General features: G+C 41.5%; 1 protein-coding gene across 4 annotated transcripts in view; it reads right to left on the bottom strand.

The window, feature by feature from the left end:
• LRP6 (LDL receptor related protein 6) overlaps positions 1-14675 on the bottom strand; it is a 178463-nt gene extending 163788 nt beyond the window's left edge. The window contains exon 1 of one of the 4 annotated variants that reach the window (XM_027541366.1): positions 14329-14506. In XM_027541366.1, coding sequence (XP_027397167.1) covers positions 14329-14383 — 55 coding nt within the window. In that variant the 5' untranslated portion in view covers positions 14384-14506. Of the gene's footprint in view, positions 1-14328 lie in introns of all 4 variants that reach the window. The other 3 variants (XM_027541364.1, XM_027541365.1, XM_027541367.1) reach the window with 3 other exon arrangements.
• Between the last annotated feature and the right edge of the window lie 722 nt (positions 14676-15397).

The following is a 15397-nucleotide window of genomic DNA, read 5'->3' on the forward strand; positions in this document are numbered from 1 at the left end:
TGGAGCCATCCTTGACACCTTCCTTTCCCCCTTCTCTCCGCCCCCTCCCCCCACCCCATCTGCCAATTACAATCTTCTTGATTCTTCTTTAGCAGGTCCTTATCTCTGCCTCTTGTTTTGCACTTTTTAGACCACTACCCTACTCTAGCCCTTCATTACCCCATCCTAAACTACCTCAATAGTAAACGATCTCAAAACTCTCTCCCTTCCCTTTTCTACTTCGTGTGTGTGTGTGTGTGTGTGTGTGTGTGTTAGTTGTTCAGTCGTGTCTGACTCTGTGTGACCCCACTGACTGGGTCCTGAGGGGTCCTGCCAGGATCCTCTGTCCATAGCATTCTCCTGGCAGGAATACTAGAATGGGTTGCCATTCCCTTCTCCAGGGGATATTCCCAACCCAGGGATTGAACCTGAGTCAATCTGCATTGAAGGCAGATTCTTTACCATCTGAGTCACCAGGAAGCCTACTTCTAATACTTGCTATTTTATCTAATTCAAAAAGGTTTCTGATTTCCTTTGCCTAAAATTAAAAAGCCTCAATACCTCAGGGCTCCACTAGGTGACTTTTACCTACGACTCCACCTTACCCTTGGAGAAGGCGGTGGCACCCCACTCCAGTACTCTTGCCTGGAAAACCCCATGGACGGAGGAGCCTGGTAGGCTGCAGTCCATAGGATCCCAAAGAGTCGGACACGACTGAACGACTTCACTTTCACTTTTCACTTTCCTGCATTGGAGAAGGAAATGGCAACCCACTCCAGTGTTCTTGCCTGGAGAATCCCAGGGACGGGGGAGCCTGGTGGGCTGCCGTCTATGGATGGGGTCGTACAGAGTCGGACACGACTGAAGTGACTTAGCAGCAGCAGCAGGCCAACTGACACACTGACTTGGTCTGACCAGTTTAGTCAGGCTTCTCTGTTCCCCACAGACCGCTAAACTTTGGCTAGCTCTAAGCTTAAGCAAGCCAATCCAGAACACCCTCTCTTTAAGCAAGCCAATCCAGAACACCCTCTCTTAAGAACTCATTTGAAGTATCAGCTGACACCACACACACACACACCCGTCATGTTAAAACTGCCCGGGCCATGTCATCCGCTAACCTCTCACCGCTTGTCCCACTTTCCCACAAAGATCCTGCTGGTACTATTCACTGAAAGCACTTTTTGTGTTTGATTCTGAGATATCTGCATACCTTGTGGTCAGAGCAATCTCCTAACTGCAAAAGCCTTTTCAAATAAAATCTCTCCTTGCCAAGTAGGAATTTAGTTTTATTTGACATGTGTATAGTAACATGACTTGGATGAGGATTGGACCTCACCCGTGCCATCCCCACCTCAATAATCATATTTCAAGAGTCATTTCAACTCCTCTCCTGCTAAGAGATTCAGGTATCTTTCCCTGAGTTTAAATCCTGAACCAGTGCTATAGCCATCTTATATACTACAACATGGTAAGAAGTTACTTTAATATTTTCCAGCAAAGAATTTTTTTGACTCTCTGACCTCAACACACCTCAACCAACACACCTCAACCATCACATTCTAACTCTTGAGTGGGAATATTCCCAGCTCTTCTGTGAGGCCTCTTTCTTGACTCCTACAGTGGAGATGACAGAAGGGAATTTCCTTGGCTCCTCACAAAGGAATATTCTTTACCAGCTCTTTTCAAGTCTCATGTCTGGTTTAACTATCTAACCCCATAGGTAATTCTCACTCCAATGAGCGCCCTTCCATCTCATCCGACATGCTGCACCATTACAGCACTAATCCAGTCCAGTATCTTCAAAAATGCAAAATTTTACTACAACAATTTAGAACTTCCATATCCTCCTTGAGAAACAGTAGATAGATCTCCCTAAAACCTCCCCTTTTCCATCATCCTCTCTCTTCCTTTTTACCACCCTCAAGCTTCCCTTCAGCTCCCCCTGAATCCTTAACTGTCCTCCTTTAATACCCCAATCTCCTCCACCCCTCTTATCCACTCTTCTCACACCAACCCCTCAGCTCCCTGTAGTCACTATCACTTTAAGGCTCCCTTTAACCCACTAGGGACTCTTGGACCTGGAGTCAAAAATACAAATTGGAAATAGGCTAGATCTTTTATCCATTCAAATGAGCTTGAGACACCCAGACAGCCTGTGGTCTCTCTTCCATCCCTCACTCAAAATGCAGTCCACAGTCTCCCTGAGATTACATGTCAGGGCAAAGAAAATCCAAAAGGTCTCCTCCACAAATCATGGTGGGAAGATGGTAGCCTTCACAGTGACTGAGTAGATAACCTCAACCTGCCCTATCTGCCAGAAACACAATTAAAAATAAAGGAAGGAAGAGAATGAGCTCTTCTATACAAACCATCATCGAGCTGAAACTTTAAACTGAAGCTGTAGTAAGCTCTCTATTTAGGTGTTCCTATGTGTACATGTGTATGCATGTTATATGTATATGTGTACATATGTATGTATATACGTACACACACATGTATATGTATCTATATATGTGTGTGTATATGTATCTATATATAGAATGTGTCTATATATACATATATATATGAAAAATTACTTCCCTACCTTCAGTTGGTATTGCCAAGTTTAATTTTACATTATGAAATCCCTTAAAGGAGTTCTGAGTAGAACTGATGGTGGTGGCGGTGGCACAATTCTGTGAAAAGACTAAAAACTACTGAATTATACACTTGAATTGTATAATGTGACTAAAGCTGTTAAAATGAAAACAAAAAGTGCTCATAGAAGAGATTTCCTGAAATTAAGGAAATTAAAATTCTTAAACTTTCACAACTTTAATTACAGAAACTAACCCAAATGTTTTAAGAATCCAAGTTTAAAAACATTTAGGCAAATCTTTTTATGTGAGACTAGTTTGATATCATAGGTTTAATAAAAACAGCTATGTCTTCTGAGTTACAGGCATTAAGTATAACACAAGAGTACATTTTTATTCTACTTGAAAACTCTCTTCCTAAACTTTTACAGGTTTATTGACAGAATAAACTAGCATTATATCTATATCTGTATTTAGCCAAGTTGACTCATTATTCTGACAAACTGTATTTTGAAAGTAATTAAGTCTTGTAATAGGCCAACTTGAAGATCATTTCCAAAATCTTTTAGCATAAGTCTAAGGCTTTAAGTTACTAAGTTAGTACATGAATATTCATTGAATACCTAGGTCATTCCTGTGTAAGACAGAACACTGAGGCATAAGCATTTCAAGTTTATATAGGTTTCTGATTCTTATTTTCATGGCACCAAGAAGCTATGTATATTTGAGTCTATTAATAAATATATTCATTTCTGCCACACTGAGAAGTTGTACTATTTGGAAGAATATGACTATAAGTTGTAAGTTGTAAGATATATACTCATAAGCTCCACCAGTCTACTACAAAATGCTACTGCTGCTGCTGCTGCTGCTGCTACGAAGTCGCTTCAGTCATGTCCAACTCTGTGCGACCCCATAGACGGCAGCCCACCAGGCTCCCCCGTCCCTGGGATTCTCCAGGCAAGAACACTGGAGTGGGTTGCCATCTCCTTTTCCAATGCATGAAAGTGAAAAGTGAAAGTGAAGTTGCTCACTCATATCCGACTCTTAGCGACCCCATGGACTGCAGCCTACCAGGAAAATCCCTCTGCCCACGGGATTTTCCAGGCAAGAGTACTGGAGTGGGTTGCCATTGCCTTCTCCGACTACAAAATGCTGGTGTATGACAATTCACAATTCTTTACCTCATAGTTTTCTCTGTAAAATAGAAGTTACTGTAATTACAAGTTACAATCTTGTATGTAAAGGAGACCCTAATAGGAGAAATGATGACAGAAAGGAACAACTCTGTATACAAGTTATGCAAGATGTTGCTTTTAAGGAAAAAGAAAACAGTACTAAAGTAAAATGACTAAATTTTAGAATTTAGTGTTTCAGAATGAGAAAAAGGAACATATATAGAACAAAACCTGAATAGAAACAGAAAAGGTTACAACAAATTCATGAAAAAAATAATTTTGTCATCAAAGCCAGCTAAGACTTGACAGGTTTATTTGTGAGATTTTCAGAAAATCCTTCACTATCAAATATTATATTTGTATAAAACTAAAATTTGATTTTCTACTAAAATGACAAAAACTTTTTGGGTTACTGATCTGCTCTTAAAGAGGTTATAAAAGGTTTTTCTTTGCCTTCTGAATAACCAATCTCCCAGGAAGCCAAAAATTCAGTGTCTTTTCGGAATTTCCTGTACTTGGTCTTAATTTCATCACATCTTACTATTTTAAAAAGTCTTCTCTCTTTTGAAAGAGCTAAGGTTGCTTCCCATGTTCACTTTCAAAAAAAATTTGTTTCTGACACTGATCCATGATCCTATTTAATAGAATGTTCAAATTTCCTGACAGTTTTTGACATTCTGTCTTTTCAAAATAAAATACCAAATGATGTGTTTTGCACCTATAACTCTTTAGAATTTCCTAAAGGGCCCCTGGAAGTTCACAAAGGATTAATCCTTTCACCTTGTAAAAAGAGAGGCATTAAAAATAACTGGTTTATTTGATCAATGTTTTGCTTCTAATGTTATGGGAAGCACAGTCAAGTCAGAAGAGATGCTTACCCTCCTTAGATTAAATCTGCATGAGTAAAATGTCAATATGATTAAAAGTTGAATGAGGTTCCTGGAAATTTATCATTAGTCTCAGTGTCCACAACATGCTTCTACTGATCAACAGACTGAGCAGTGCTTTCTCCAATATTACACAACAGTACAGTGTCAATTATAATTTTCATTACTCTTTCTTTTATGATTTTTTTTTAGTATTATCTTGATCATAACTTCATTTCTTTAATTTGAATACAGTATATTCTTGGTAGACCAGTGAGGGTTCTCCATCAGGGATTCACACAACTTATTTATGGAATTTCATTAGACAGATGTTCAGGACTTACTCCAGACTTAACCAAAAAAATTTTACTTGATAACCCTGATATTACTCTTCATATGCTCTAACTATATGCTTCAAGATACATTATGTCTCAGGATTACTACATACCTTTAAGTCTTCTTCTCTGCAAAGATTATATTCATTTATACTCATGAATCAACATAATATCTACTTTTTAAAAATAAGATTAATCATTATGTTTACAGGTATTTTGCCTAAAACTTCTCTAAACTTATTTTGGTGTGCATGCCATAAAAACACCCAAACTTATTTATCAACTGCATTTTTTTCTATAACAAACTCTCATCAGATCTTTCAGTTTTTAAATTACCCATAATAAACTATCACCACCACTTTAAGTCTTGTCATTACAGAGTGCTGAGTGTTGTTTTACTTTGATGTTTCTCTGAAAGCACCTGCAAATCAGCTACTGGCCAAGCATTTGTCTTCAACAACAAAACAAGTATTGCTGAAAGAGGACTGTATTCTTGGGCACAAGCTTCTGATGGCATCACTTAAATAACTTTGAGACTATATTGAGTCAGGATTATGGATCCATGAGACTGCTAACCCAAGATCTAGCAGAACAAGAATTAATCACTCAGGACTGAATAAACTGACAGTGACTGTGGGTTTTAAAATACTGCTGATGCTTTAATGTCCTATTCTCTAGATATAAGGAATTTGTTTCTCTTTTCTCTTAAGCTACCTGTAATTCAATGACAATGTAAGTAACCTACAATGCAAGTTTACTTCTGTAAACGAAAATAAGACATTTATCTTTCTCTCCAATTCCATCATTCAGAAACAAAACTCAGGTATTAACTGAGTTTTCTTATTTCCATGGCAATATAGTTATTTGCATAAGTTCAATAAGAGTCTGTCCTCCAGGCTGGAAACATTATTATGCAACCAAGGCTTTGACTGGATGTCATATTTGAAAGTCATGTTCCTTTAATCTAATACCACCAGACACTTTTAAGGAGCTGTGGTTGATTTTATGGAGCAATGCTTACAGTCCTCTTGGGAAAACTAGACTGATACTTGGCTTACAGAGTTCTCAGACTTAAAGGTAAAGTAAGCAAAGTTAATTTCAGGCAGGAACCCCAGGATATTCTGGGGACTTGAGGAATTCACCCAAATCTGTAAGTACTGCAAGTGAAATCCAATGGTGAGTACCTGACTTGGCTTTCTTGGCCTCAAGAGGCTTTTAAAGTTCATTCCAAGATTCGTTATAAAAAAATCCCACTGAAGCAAACTTAAAATGCCTACACCTATATAAATAATCAGACCAAACTTACAAGGACTTCAGCCTACCTTGTTGTGGACTGAATGTTTGTGCCCCTCAAAATTCACATGCTGAAACCCTACAAGTGAATGTTATCAGGAGGTAGGGCCTTGGGGAGGTCATAAGGGTGAAATCCTCATAAATGGGATCAGTACCCTTATAAGAGTCCAGGGAGAGCTCTCTTCTCTCTGCCCTGAGAAGATACAAAGTGAGGTCTTAGCTGTCTGCAACCTGAAGAGAGTCCTCAGCAGAATCTGACCATACTGAGACCCTGTTGTTGGCCTATCAGCCTCCAGACTGTGATAAATGAAGTTCTGTTGTTTATAAGTCATCCAGTCTATATTGTGTTAGAGCAGCCTGAGTGGACTAAAACATATTCCTAAGACTGACAAATCTTGTTTTAAACAACAGTAGGACTGACCAAGTCCTCAAAATTGCCCTCGCTTAGCCACTGACTTGGCTCGACCAAAAAGTCTAACTTTAGTCAGACTTTTCTCTTTCCTACAAGCCCCTAAAGTTTGGTTAGCTCTAAATGTAAGCAAGCTTATGTTAGGTCCCCTATCAGCTCTTTCCAAGCCATCAACTGACTCTGACTGCAGGAAATTAGAAACTCCAGTTTCACTTTCCTGATCTTGAATCTGCTCACCATCACCCACTCAGCTCACACTCCTACAAAGTTCCTGCTAGACTGCTCACCCTTCTTCATAAAAATCTTTTTGTGTTTTACTTTGAAACGCCTGCAGATGGTACAGTCAGAGCTTTCTCCCTATTGCAATTATCTTTTTGAATAAAGTCTTTTCATACTCAAATCTGGATTGGCTTTTACTTATCAGTAATATGACAAACCACCTACATGCAAACTCCAAAATTTAGTTCAGTTCAGTCCCTCAGTCGTATCTGACTCTTTGCGATCCCATAGACCGCAGCCTGTCCAGCCTCCCTGTCCATCACCAACTACCGGAGTTTACTCAAACTCATGCCCGTTGAGTCGGTGACGCCATCCAACCATCTCAATCTCTGTCGTCCCCTTCTCCCACCTTCAATCTTTCCCAGCATCAGGGTCTTTTCCAATTAGTCAGTTCTTCGCATCAGGTGGCCAAAGTATTGGAGTTTCAGCTTCAGCATCAGTCCTTCCAATGAATATTCAGGACTGATTTCCTTTAGGACTGACTGACTGGATCTCCTTGCAGTCCAAGGGACTCTCAAGAGTCTTCTCCAACACCACAGTTCAAAAGCATCAATTCTTTAGCGCTCAGCTCTCTTTATAGTCCAACTTTCACATCCATACATGACTACTGGAAAAACCATAGCTTTAACTAGACAGACTTTTGCTGGCAAAGTAATGTCTCTGCTTTTTAATATGCTATCTAGGTTAGTCATAACTTTCCTTCCAAGGAGCAAGCGTCTTTTAATTTCATGGCTGCAATCACCATTTGCAGTGATTTTGGAGCCCAAAATAAAGTCTGCACTGTTTCCACTGTTTCCCCATCTATTTCCCATGAAGTGATGGGATCAGATGCCATGATCTTAAGTTTTCTGAATGTTGAGCTTTAAGCCAACTTTTTCACGCTCCTCTTTCACTTTCATCAAGAGGCTCTTTAGTTCTTCTTCACTTTCTGCCATAAGGGTGGTGTCATCGGCATATCTGAGGTTATTGATATTTCTCCCGGCAATCTTGATTCCAGCTTGTGCTTCTTCCAGCCCAGCATTTCTCATGATGTACTCTGCAGATAAGTTAAATAAGCAGTGCAACAATATACAGCCTTGACGTACTCCTTTCCCGATTAGAATGTCAAGGCTGTATATTGTTACCCTGCTTATTTAACTTATCTGCAGAGTACATCATGAAAAACCCCGGGGCTGGAAGAAGCACAAGCTGGAATCAAGATTGCCGGGAGAAATATCAATAACTTCAGATATGCAGATGACACCACCCTTATGGCAGAAAGCGAAGAAGAACTAAAGAGCCTCTTGACCTCCAAAATTACAATGATATTTATTTTCCCCTATCAAACGTGATTGGTGTCACTTTCAAAACCATATTAAGGTACAGGTGAATTTAGGTGCACACAGAAGGCACTGTGTGTAAAATTACTGTCCAGAGTACAAGCAATCTGGCCTTAGGTCAGTCATTCATCTTTCTAGTGTCAATTAGCAACTTAAAAATTCAGTATTTTTTTTGCCTAAAAGTATGATTTCACTTCACATCCCCAAGCTCCTGGCCCTTCCAAGCAAGGTATAACAGAAACAAAATTTAGCACTGAATTACTTAGTTTTCACCAAACTGAGCCCAGGTACATTTCAGAGTTTTCCAATCTCTCATGTGAATGACTTAAACCTTTTGTGGGAAAAGTCACTACTTCCACAAATAACACTAACAGCTTGAGAAACAAAAGCAGCTACTAATAAAAACAAATAACTGTTTTCCTTATATTTATGATGAATTATGTTTTAAATGAATAATCTCAAAGGCAAATACTCTATTCTTTAGGTTGCCTGGTCCAGGTATCTGACTAAATTTCCAAGTTATTCACAAGAAGCAGAATTCTATTCATTAAGGGGAGGCTCCTTTTACAGAAGAAATATAAAGACTCTCATATAAAGCATGAAACATACAAGGCAGGAGCTCAGTATAGTATTTACCCACCCTACAGGGAGAAGTCCATCAATCGAATGATTTTAATTTATAAACAAATAATACAATGAAAAAATCTCAATTAGAAATACTTTGATTATTTTCTCCATAAATATGGGCAATTTTAAAATAAATATCATAATCAACTATTTATTCTTATTTATAATAATCACATAAAAGGTTCAAGTTGTAATCCCTTAAAAGGTAAAATAAATTAAGTAGACAGAGGCCATGTTGTTTATATAAAATAGAAAATATCGTAGTATTTCATGTAGTTCTAGTTGCAGAATAATCAAGTTCAAAAATTACTGGCCTAAAACAGTGCCCAGAACATGTTTTGTCTTTCCTGAGCATTAACATTTCTTTTAAATTAGCCATCTTAACAATAGTAACTCTTCACGCAAAATCTACTACTGTCCATGCATTATGCTATCTATCCCTTTGCAAACAAACCGTAAGTTCTCACAGAAATCTTGGAAGATACTACCCCATCTAATAGTAGGAACCAAAGCTAAGAAACCTGTCCAAGGGTGCCATGAAGTGGTAGAAGACTTGAACTTGGTTTGTCAATAAAGCCTATAGCTTTCTGCTACAGTGCCCCTCCGTATAGTCTTCTCAGAATATGTTTGCATTAAAATTTCCATGAAAAAAATCAATTTTCTCAGAGTAATTACCCATGGCCTAAACATAACTATAACCTGTTACTTATTTTTCCATTATGTTCAATTTATAAATTCACATAGAATATTTTCCATTTATATACTCCTTCAAAAAACCTTCCTTGATACTCAAAAAAAGACTAACCTTTCTGATAGTCAAAGCATATACAACTAACGATACAGAAAAGTATTTCAGTTCAGCAAATGGAAAAATTTCAATTAAAGAAAAGAAAAATTCTCTGAAAAACTGAACCATGGGAAATTAGCTAGGCCTGATGAAAACAATGAGCTGAAACCCAAAAGTTTCATAACCAGTCAAATTATTTCCTAGCCAGATGAGCAAATCTAAAGCCAAGTAAGTAAGCAGGGATTAAAGTATCAAATTTAATTATATGAAACTGTCATCAAATATCAATTCACATGACTCACCCTAATGCTTAAAAGGCTACCTAGCTCAGGTTCTCTCCACATGTGTTCTTGGAACACAGGTTCAGCAGAATGTTACAAAATTACAGAATTCACCAAAAAAGTTCATTGTTGAGTTTGGGAAACAGTAGATTTCAACAAAGTTAAAACTGGTCTCTACCCCATAACTTCTCAGAGCCCTTAGTGCCTTAATATGAATTAAGAACCTGCATAAGAAGGATTCATTATCCTAATGAAGCTAATGAAGGTGTACAAAGATTAAATGAACTATCCAAGGTCACACAGCTAGCAACTGGCAAACTTAGAATGAGAATCAAATTCTAAGATCTCATTATACTGGATATTAAGCAATTTGCCAAGGACCACTCCTATAAAAATTTGAGATGGAAAACACTAGTGGCTTGTGCTGACAGTATTTACCACCACCCCGACAAAACAAATTAACAACAACAAAAAAAGATAAGTAGCAAAGGATTCTTACAAAACAACAAAGTCTTCTCAAAATATGCTGGGACACAGTATTTATAAAATTTACACACCTATGGTACTCCGAAACTTATCAGTTCAGTTCAGTTGCTCAGTCGTGTCTGACTCTTTTCGACCCCATGAATCGCAGCACGCCAGACCTCCCTGTCTATCACCAACTCCCGGAGTTCACTCAAACTCACGTCCATCAAGTCAGTGATGCCATCCAGCCATCTCATCCTCTGTCGTCCCCTTCTCCTGCCCCCAATCCCTCCCAGCATCAGAGTCTTTTCCAATGAGTCAACTCTTCGCATAAGGTGGCCAAAGTACTAGAGTTTCAGCTTTAGCATCATTCCTTCCAAAGAACACCCAGAACTGATCTCCTTTAGAATGGACTGGTTGGATCTCCTTGCAGTCCAAGGGACTCTCAAGAGTCTTCTCCAACATCACAGTTCAAAAGCATCAATTCTTCAGCGCTCAGTCCAACTCTCACACCCATACATGACTACTGGAAAAACCATAGCCTTGACTAGACGGACCTTTGTTGGCAAAGTAATATCTCTGCTTTTGAATATGCTATCTAGGTTGGTCATCACTTTCCTTTCCCAGGAAATCAAAGCTATAATCTTTTCTAACTAGTAACTGGATGGAAGTTAAGGATGGCAACCTAGATGGTGAAGTCCATCAGAGCAGGGCCCATGTTGATTTTGCTCACCAAGGTACCATCGGAGTCTGATACACAGTAGATATTCCATAGCTAATTGCTGAAAGAATGAACAATAAATCCATGCTCTAATATTAATCAGCTGTAAGATTTTGATCAAGTTATAATCTCTCTGAATTTGAGTTTCCCCACTTGCAAATGAAGTGGTTAGACCAGAAGGATCAAAATCTTTAAGAACTTGTGAATCTCATAGAAATTAAATCTCAAATCCCTGGCATTTGAGGATATGTCCACCATCGAAAATTGTAACAAAAAATAACATTTGCAAATCACTTTATATTCAGTATTTCATTTAATATGCCCAACAAATTTGCAAACTAGCTTGGTAATACTACCCACATTTTACAGATAAAGAAACTGGAGCCCAGAGAAACTAACTAGATCAGAATCATAAGGTTATTTGGTAGTGACACACAGACTTTAGGAGAAGGCAATGGCACCCCACTCCGGTACTCCTGCCTGGAAAATCCCATGGACGGAGGAGCCTGGTAGGCTGCAGTCCATGGGGTCGCTAAGAGTCGGACACAACTGAGCGACTTCACTTTCACTTTTCACTTTTATGCACTGGAGAAGGAAATGGCAACCCATTCCAGTGCTCTTGCCTGGAGAATCTCAGGGAAAAGATTCCGAGTCTACGGGGTTGCACATAGTCCGACACGACTGAAGCGACTTAGCAGCAGCAGCATGGACTTTAAACTCAAGGTTTGGGTGCTGAAGTCCCCCAATCTTTCCATTACACTTTGTCCTCTGATGACAGGGATGAGGACACAGTACAGATGATGACAGCATTTTTCCCGGCTTTCAGCTATTGATTTAACTGGGCCAGAGGACCAAAGGTCTCCCAAACTCTCCCATCATCCCATCTTCCCAATGTTAAACCTCCAACTCTTCTGTGAAGAAAAGTGATCTTAATACAACAAAGTAATCACGTTTCTCCCTGGAGTTCAAGATTAACTAATAACACAATTTTAACAGAGAATGACATTATCAAGGAATGAGAAGAACCTAAATTATGAATAAAAATCTTTCACAGTAAAAAGAGTTTTAGTTCAAATATATACCCATGGTTAACTATGTTAAATTCAAAGGCCACCTTAAACCATGATTAGACTGTATTTAAATTAAGAGCTTCACTTTCAGAAATTCTATTGGTGGAAATGAGGCAATTTGAACTATTAACTTTTCTAGGTCTTCTTATATAATATCATACTTCATAATATTATTTCAAGTGTAACTTCTCTTAACTCCAATAATGAATAAACTCAATTCTGGGCTCAATCCTGGTGTCAAACAAGTGGCATTTACAACATAACCTTCTCTTCCAAGAAATACAATTGGGCAACCAGAAGCATCTGGGTAATGGAATGCAATTTCACCAAGGCTTTAACCCAACAGGGGACTCTATTTGTTACTTCTATTAACCTTCTGTTTTAAAAATACATCCATATTCTATGTCAAATAAAATTGTTTCTCACAACTATAGCAAAATCCCCTTCAATAGGGACTATATCATACTAAAATAAACATATACTTACTAGACCTCTCAAGTACATACCACTACATTCAATTCTCTGCCAAGAAAATAAAATAAGCACTAGCTTTCTAAAGTTTACACGTGGAAATAGTTTAGAATATGCTTACAGTGAGTTGTAATTAAGTATAAGTAGATAAAATAGGCAGACCTAATAATCCTGCTGTTGCGGCTGCTGTTTAGTCACTTCAGTTGTGTCCCAGTTAAATCAACAGCTCTTTTGCGAACCCCAAGGACTGTAGCCTGCCAGACTCCTCGGTCCATGGGATTTCCCAGGCAAGAACACTGGAGTGGGTTGCCATTTCCTTCTCCAGGGGATCTCCCTGAATAATCCTGAAGTGTAACTACAGAAAAAAATTCCTCCTCCAAAACAATGTCAATCACGCTCATCCAATAAACATATACTCAGAAATGGCATATCTGGCTCATTTATAACACAAGACTGTTACTACTGTGTTCTGGAAACTTCAGTAAGTGTGCACACTGAACATAAATTTAGCCTATTAAATTAACAGCTAAAAATCTCCTTAGACCCAAGAGGCCTGAAAAGAACTGACCACAACACAAGTGAGAATTGTTAACTGAAACCAAAGCTTCAAGTCATTCCATCAATTGGTACTTAAATTCCTCTGCTGGTAAATGCCCCATAGCATCAGAGTCATCACCACTTCACCACTGATGTGAGAAGAGCTGTTGAAATCTCGCGGGCCAGTCAAAAACCTCAGTGAACTGTCACAAAATAAAAGTCGCAGGATATGTGACAGCTTCGCAGGTCAATCTAAAAAACAAAACCTGGGACCATCGAATTTACGCGATTCTCTATTCTCGGGGCAGATTACCTAGAACAGGGCAGATTACCTAGAATAGCCTATTTACCAACGTGCCACGCAGTCTCCAGGGGAGCACAGCAGATGATAACTTAGGTCCCAGGACAGGCTCCTCTCCACCAAGGATGACTTTCCTACTTGGTGCCAACTGTACACTTGCATGCTCCGAAAATAGGGGCAAGTCCTGAATGCCAGAGGTTGCAAGGGCAACGTTTCTATTTTATTACGGACTGGAGCCCAGGCGATTCCCCAAGGCTGAAAACACTCGACCTATAACCTCGGAGTCCCTTTCCAACTGTGCTCTCACCCACGATCATTACATCCTCCACGGAAACCAGTTATTAGTTGTTACAAGGCCTGGAAAAAATAGTAAGAGGGTTCTAAAAGTTCACGGGACCCACAGGGAAAAGGTGGGGGCTTGGAGGGAGAAATCCAAACGCTGAAGCATCTTGGGCTCCAACGTTCCGAGAGCCAAAATCCATACAAAGCCCCTCGTCCCCGGTGACTGCAGGCAGGGGACCCACCGATCTCCAGTCACTCGGACAGGATGGGGCTCCGAGGGCAGGTCATCCCGCCAGGCAGCTCGGACCAACGCTCTGTCCGGACGCGGTGGGCCAAGCGAGGCGGGGGCTGCAGCGTGGCCGGGCGGAGCGCGCAGCCCCTTCTCCCGGGCCCCTTGCTCCCTCCTTCCCCACGACCAGGCCTCTCCCGACTCCTCTTCCCCAGCTTCGCCTCCCCCCCTCCAATCCCCCCCCGCAGACACAACAGACCGAGACGCCCTCCTTCCCCCCGCAAATCCCACCAACTTTCCCGTCCCCCCGCTTTCTCTCCCACCTCTCAGGAGCACGCAGAAACTGCAGGCCAGGAGGCTCCTCAGGACGGCCCCCATCTTCCCTTCTCGCGTTCGCTTCTCTCACCGGCGAGGGGCGGCCCGAATAGGGGGAGGCGAGGAGCCGGGGCGGCCGCCGCAGCGGCAGGTCTGCACGCTCATGCTTCCCAGCTTTCCAGAGAGAGAAGAAAGAAAAGGGGGGCCCGTCAAGGCTCCGCGCGCGCCGCCGCCGCCGCCGCCCTCTCTACCGCGCCGCGCCGCCCTGAGCTCGCGCGACGCCAGCGCCTGCTTCCATCCCGCCGCCTCCTCCCCCGGCGCCCCGCTTCCCCCGCGCAGCTCCTCATTCAGCCTCTTCCTCTCACGCAGCGGCGCAGGGATACGCCTCCCGCCGTCACGGATCGCCGCCGAGGTCTCCCTGCGCGCGGGCGAGCCCTCCCCTCCCTCGGCGCCGCCTCCCGGGCAGGTTAGAAAAGGAAAGGAGGCCGTGCGCACAGCCTCGGCGAGGAGACCCCGGGAGATCTGCGGGGCCAGTAGAGGCGGGCTGGAGGGGAAAGGCCGCCCGGCGGCGCATTCCGAAGGGATTCTTTCCCGGGCCGGCCCCTTCAGCCCTCCCCGCGGAGGGCGTGAAGCAACGTTGAACAACATCGGGAGCCGGCGTGGTCGGGACTACTTTCTGCGGCTCGGCCCGGCAGCCGCTTGCGCCGCTCTTTGTGCGGCCGCCGCCGGCCGAGCCAGGTGGGGCTCCCGGTCCACGCCGGCCGCCACCTGGGCCGGGGCTGGGGCGGCAGGAGATGGCTGGCTGGGTCTGCAGAGCTGCAGGTCCACGCTCAGAGATTCACCTAGATCCCGATACGAGGCATGAGTTTAGTCCCAGGGTTGGAAATCTGTTTAAGCATCTTTTTTTTTTTTTTTTTTAAGGAAAATAACTAATATTGCTTCCATCGGCTTTCAACATGGATATGGTGAAGGGTATTCAAACGCCAACAGAAAACTGAATGTTTTTACATTTTCTCCCGGTTTCCCAGAACTACAGACTGCCCCCCAAAATTAAGTCCGACAAGGACTAAAGGATTT

The sequence above is a fragment of the Bos indicus x Bos taurus genome, chromosome 5 (assembly GCF_003369695.1).
Source record: "Bos indicus x Bos taurus breed Angus x Brahman F1 hybrid chromosome 5, Bos_hybrid_MaternalHap_v2.0, whole genome shotgun sequence".
In the NCBI taxonomy this organism is placed as follows: Eukaryota; Metazoa; Chordata; class Mammalia; order Artiodactyla; family Bovidae; genus Bos; species Bos indicus x Bos taurus.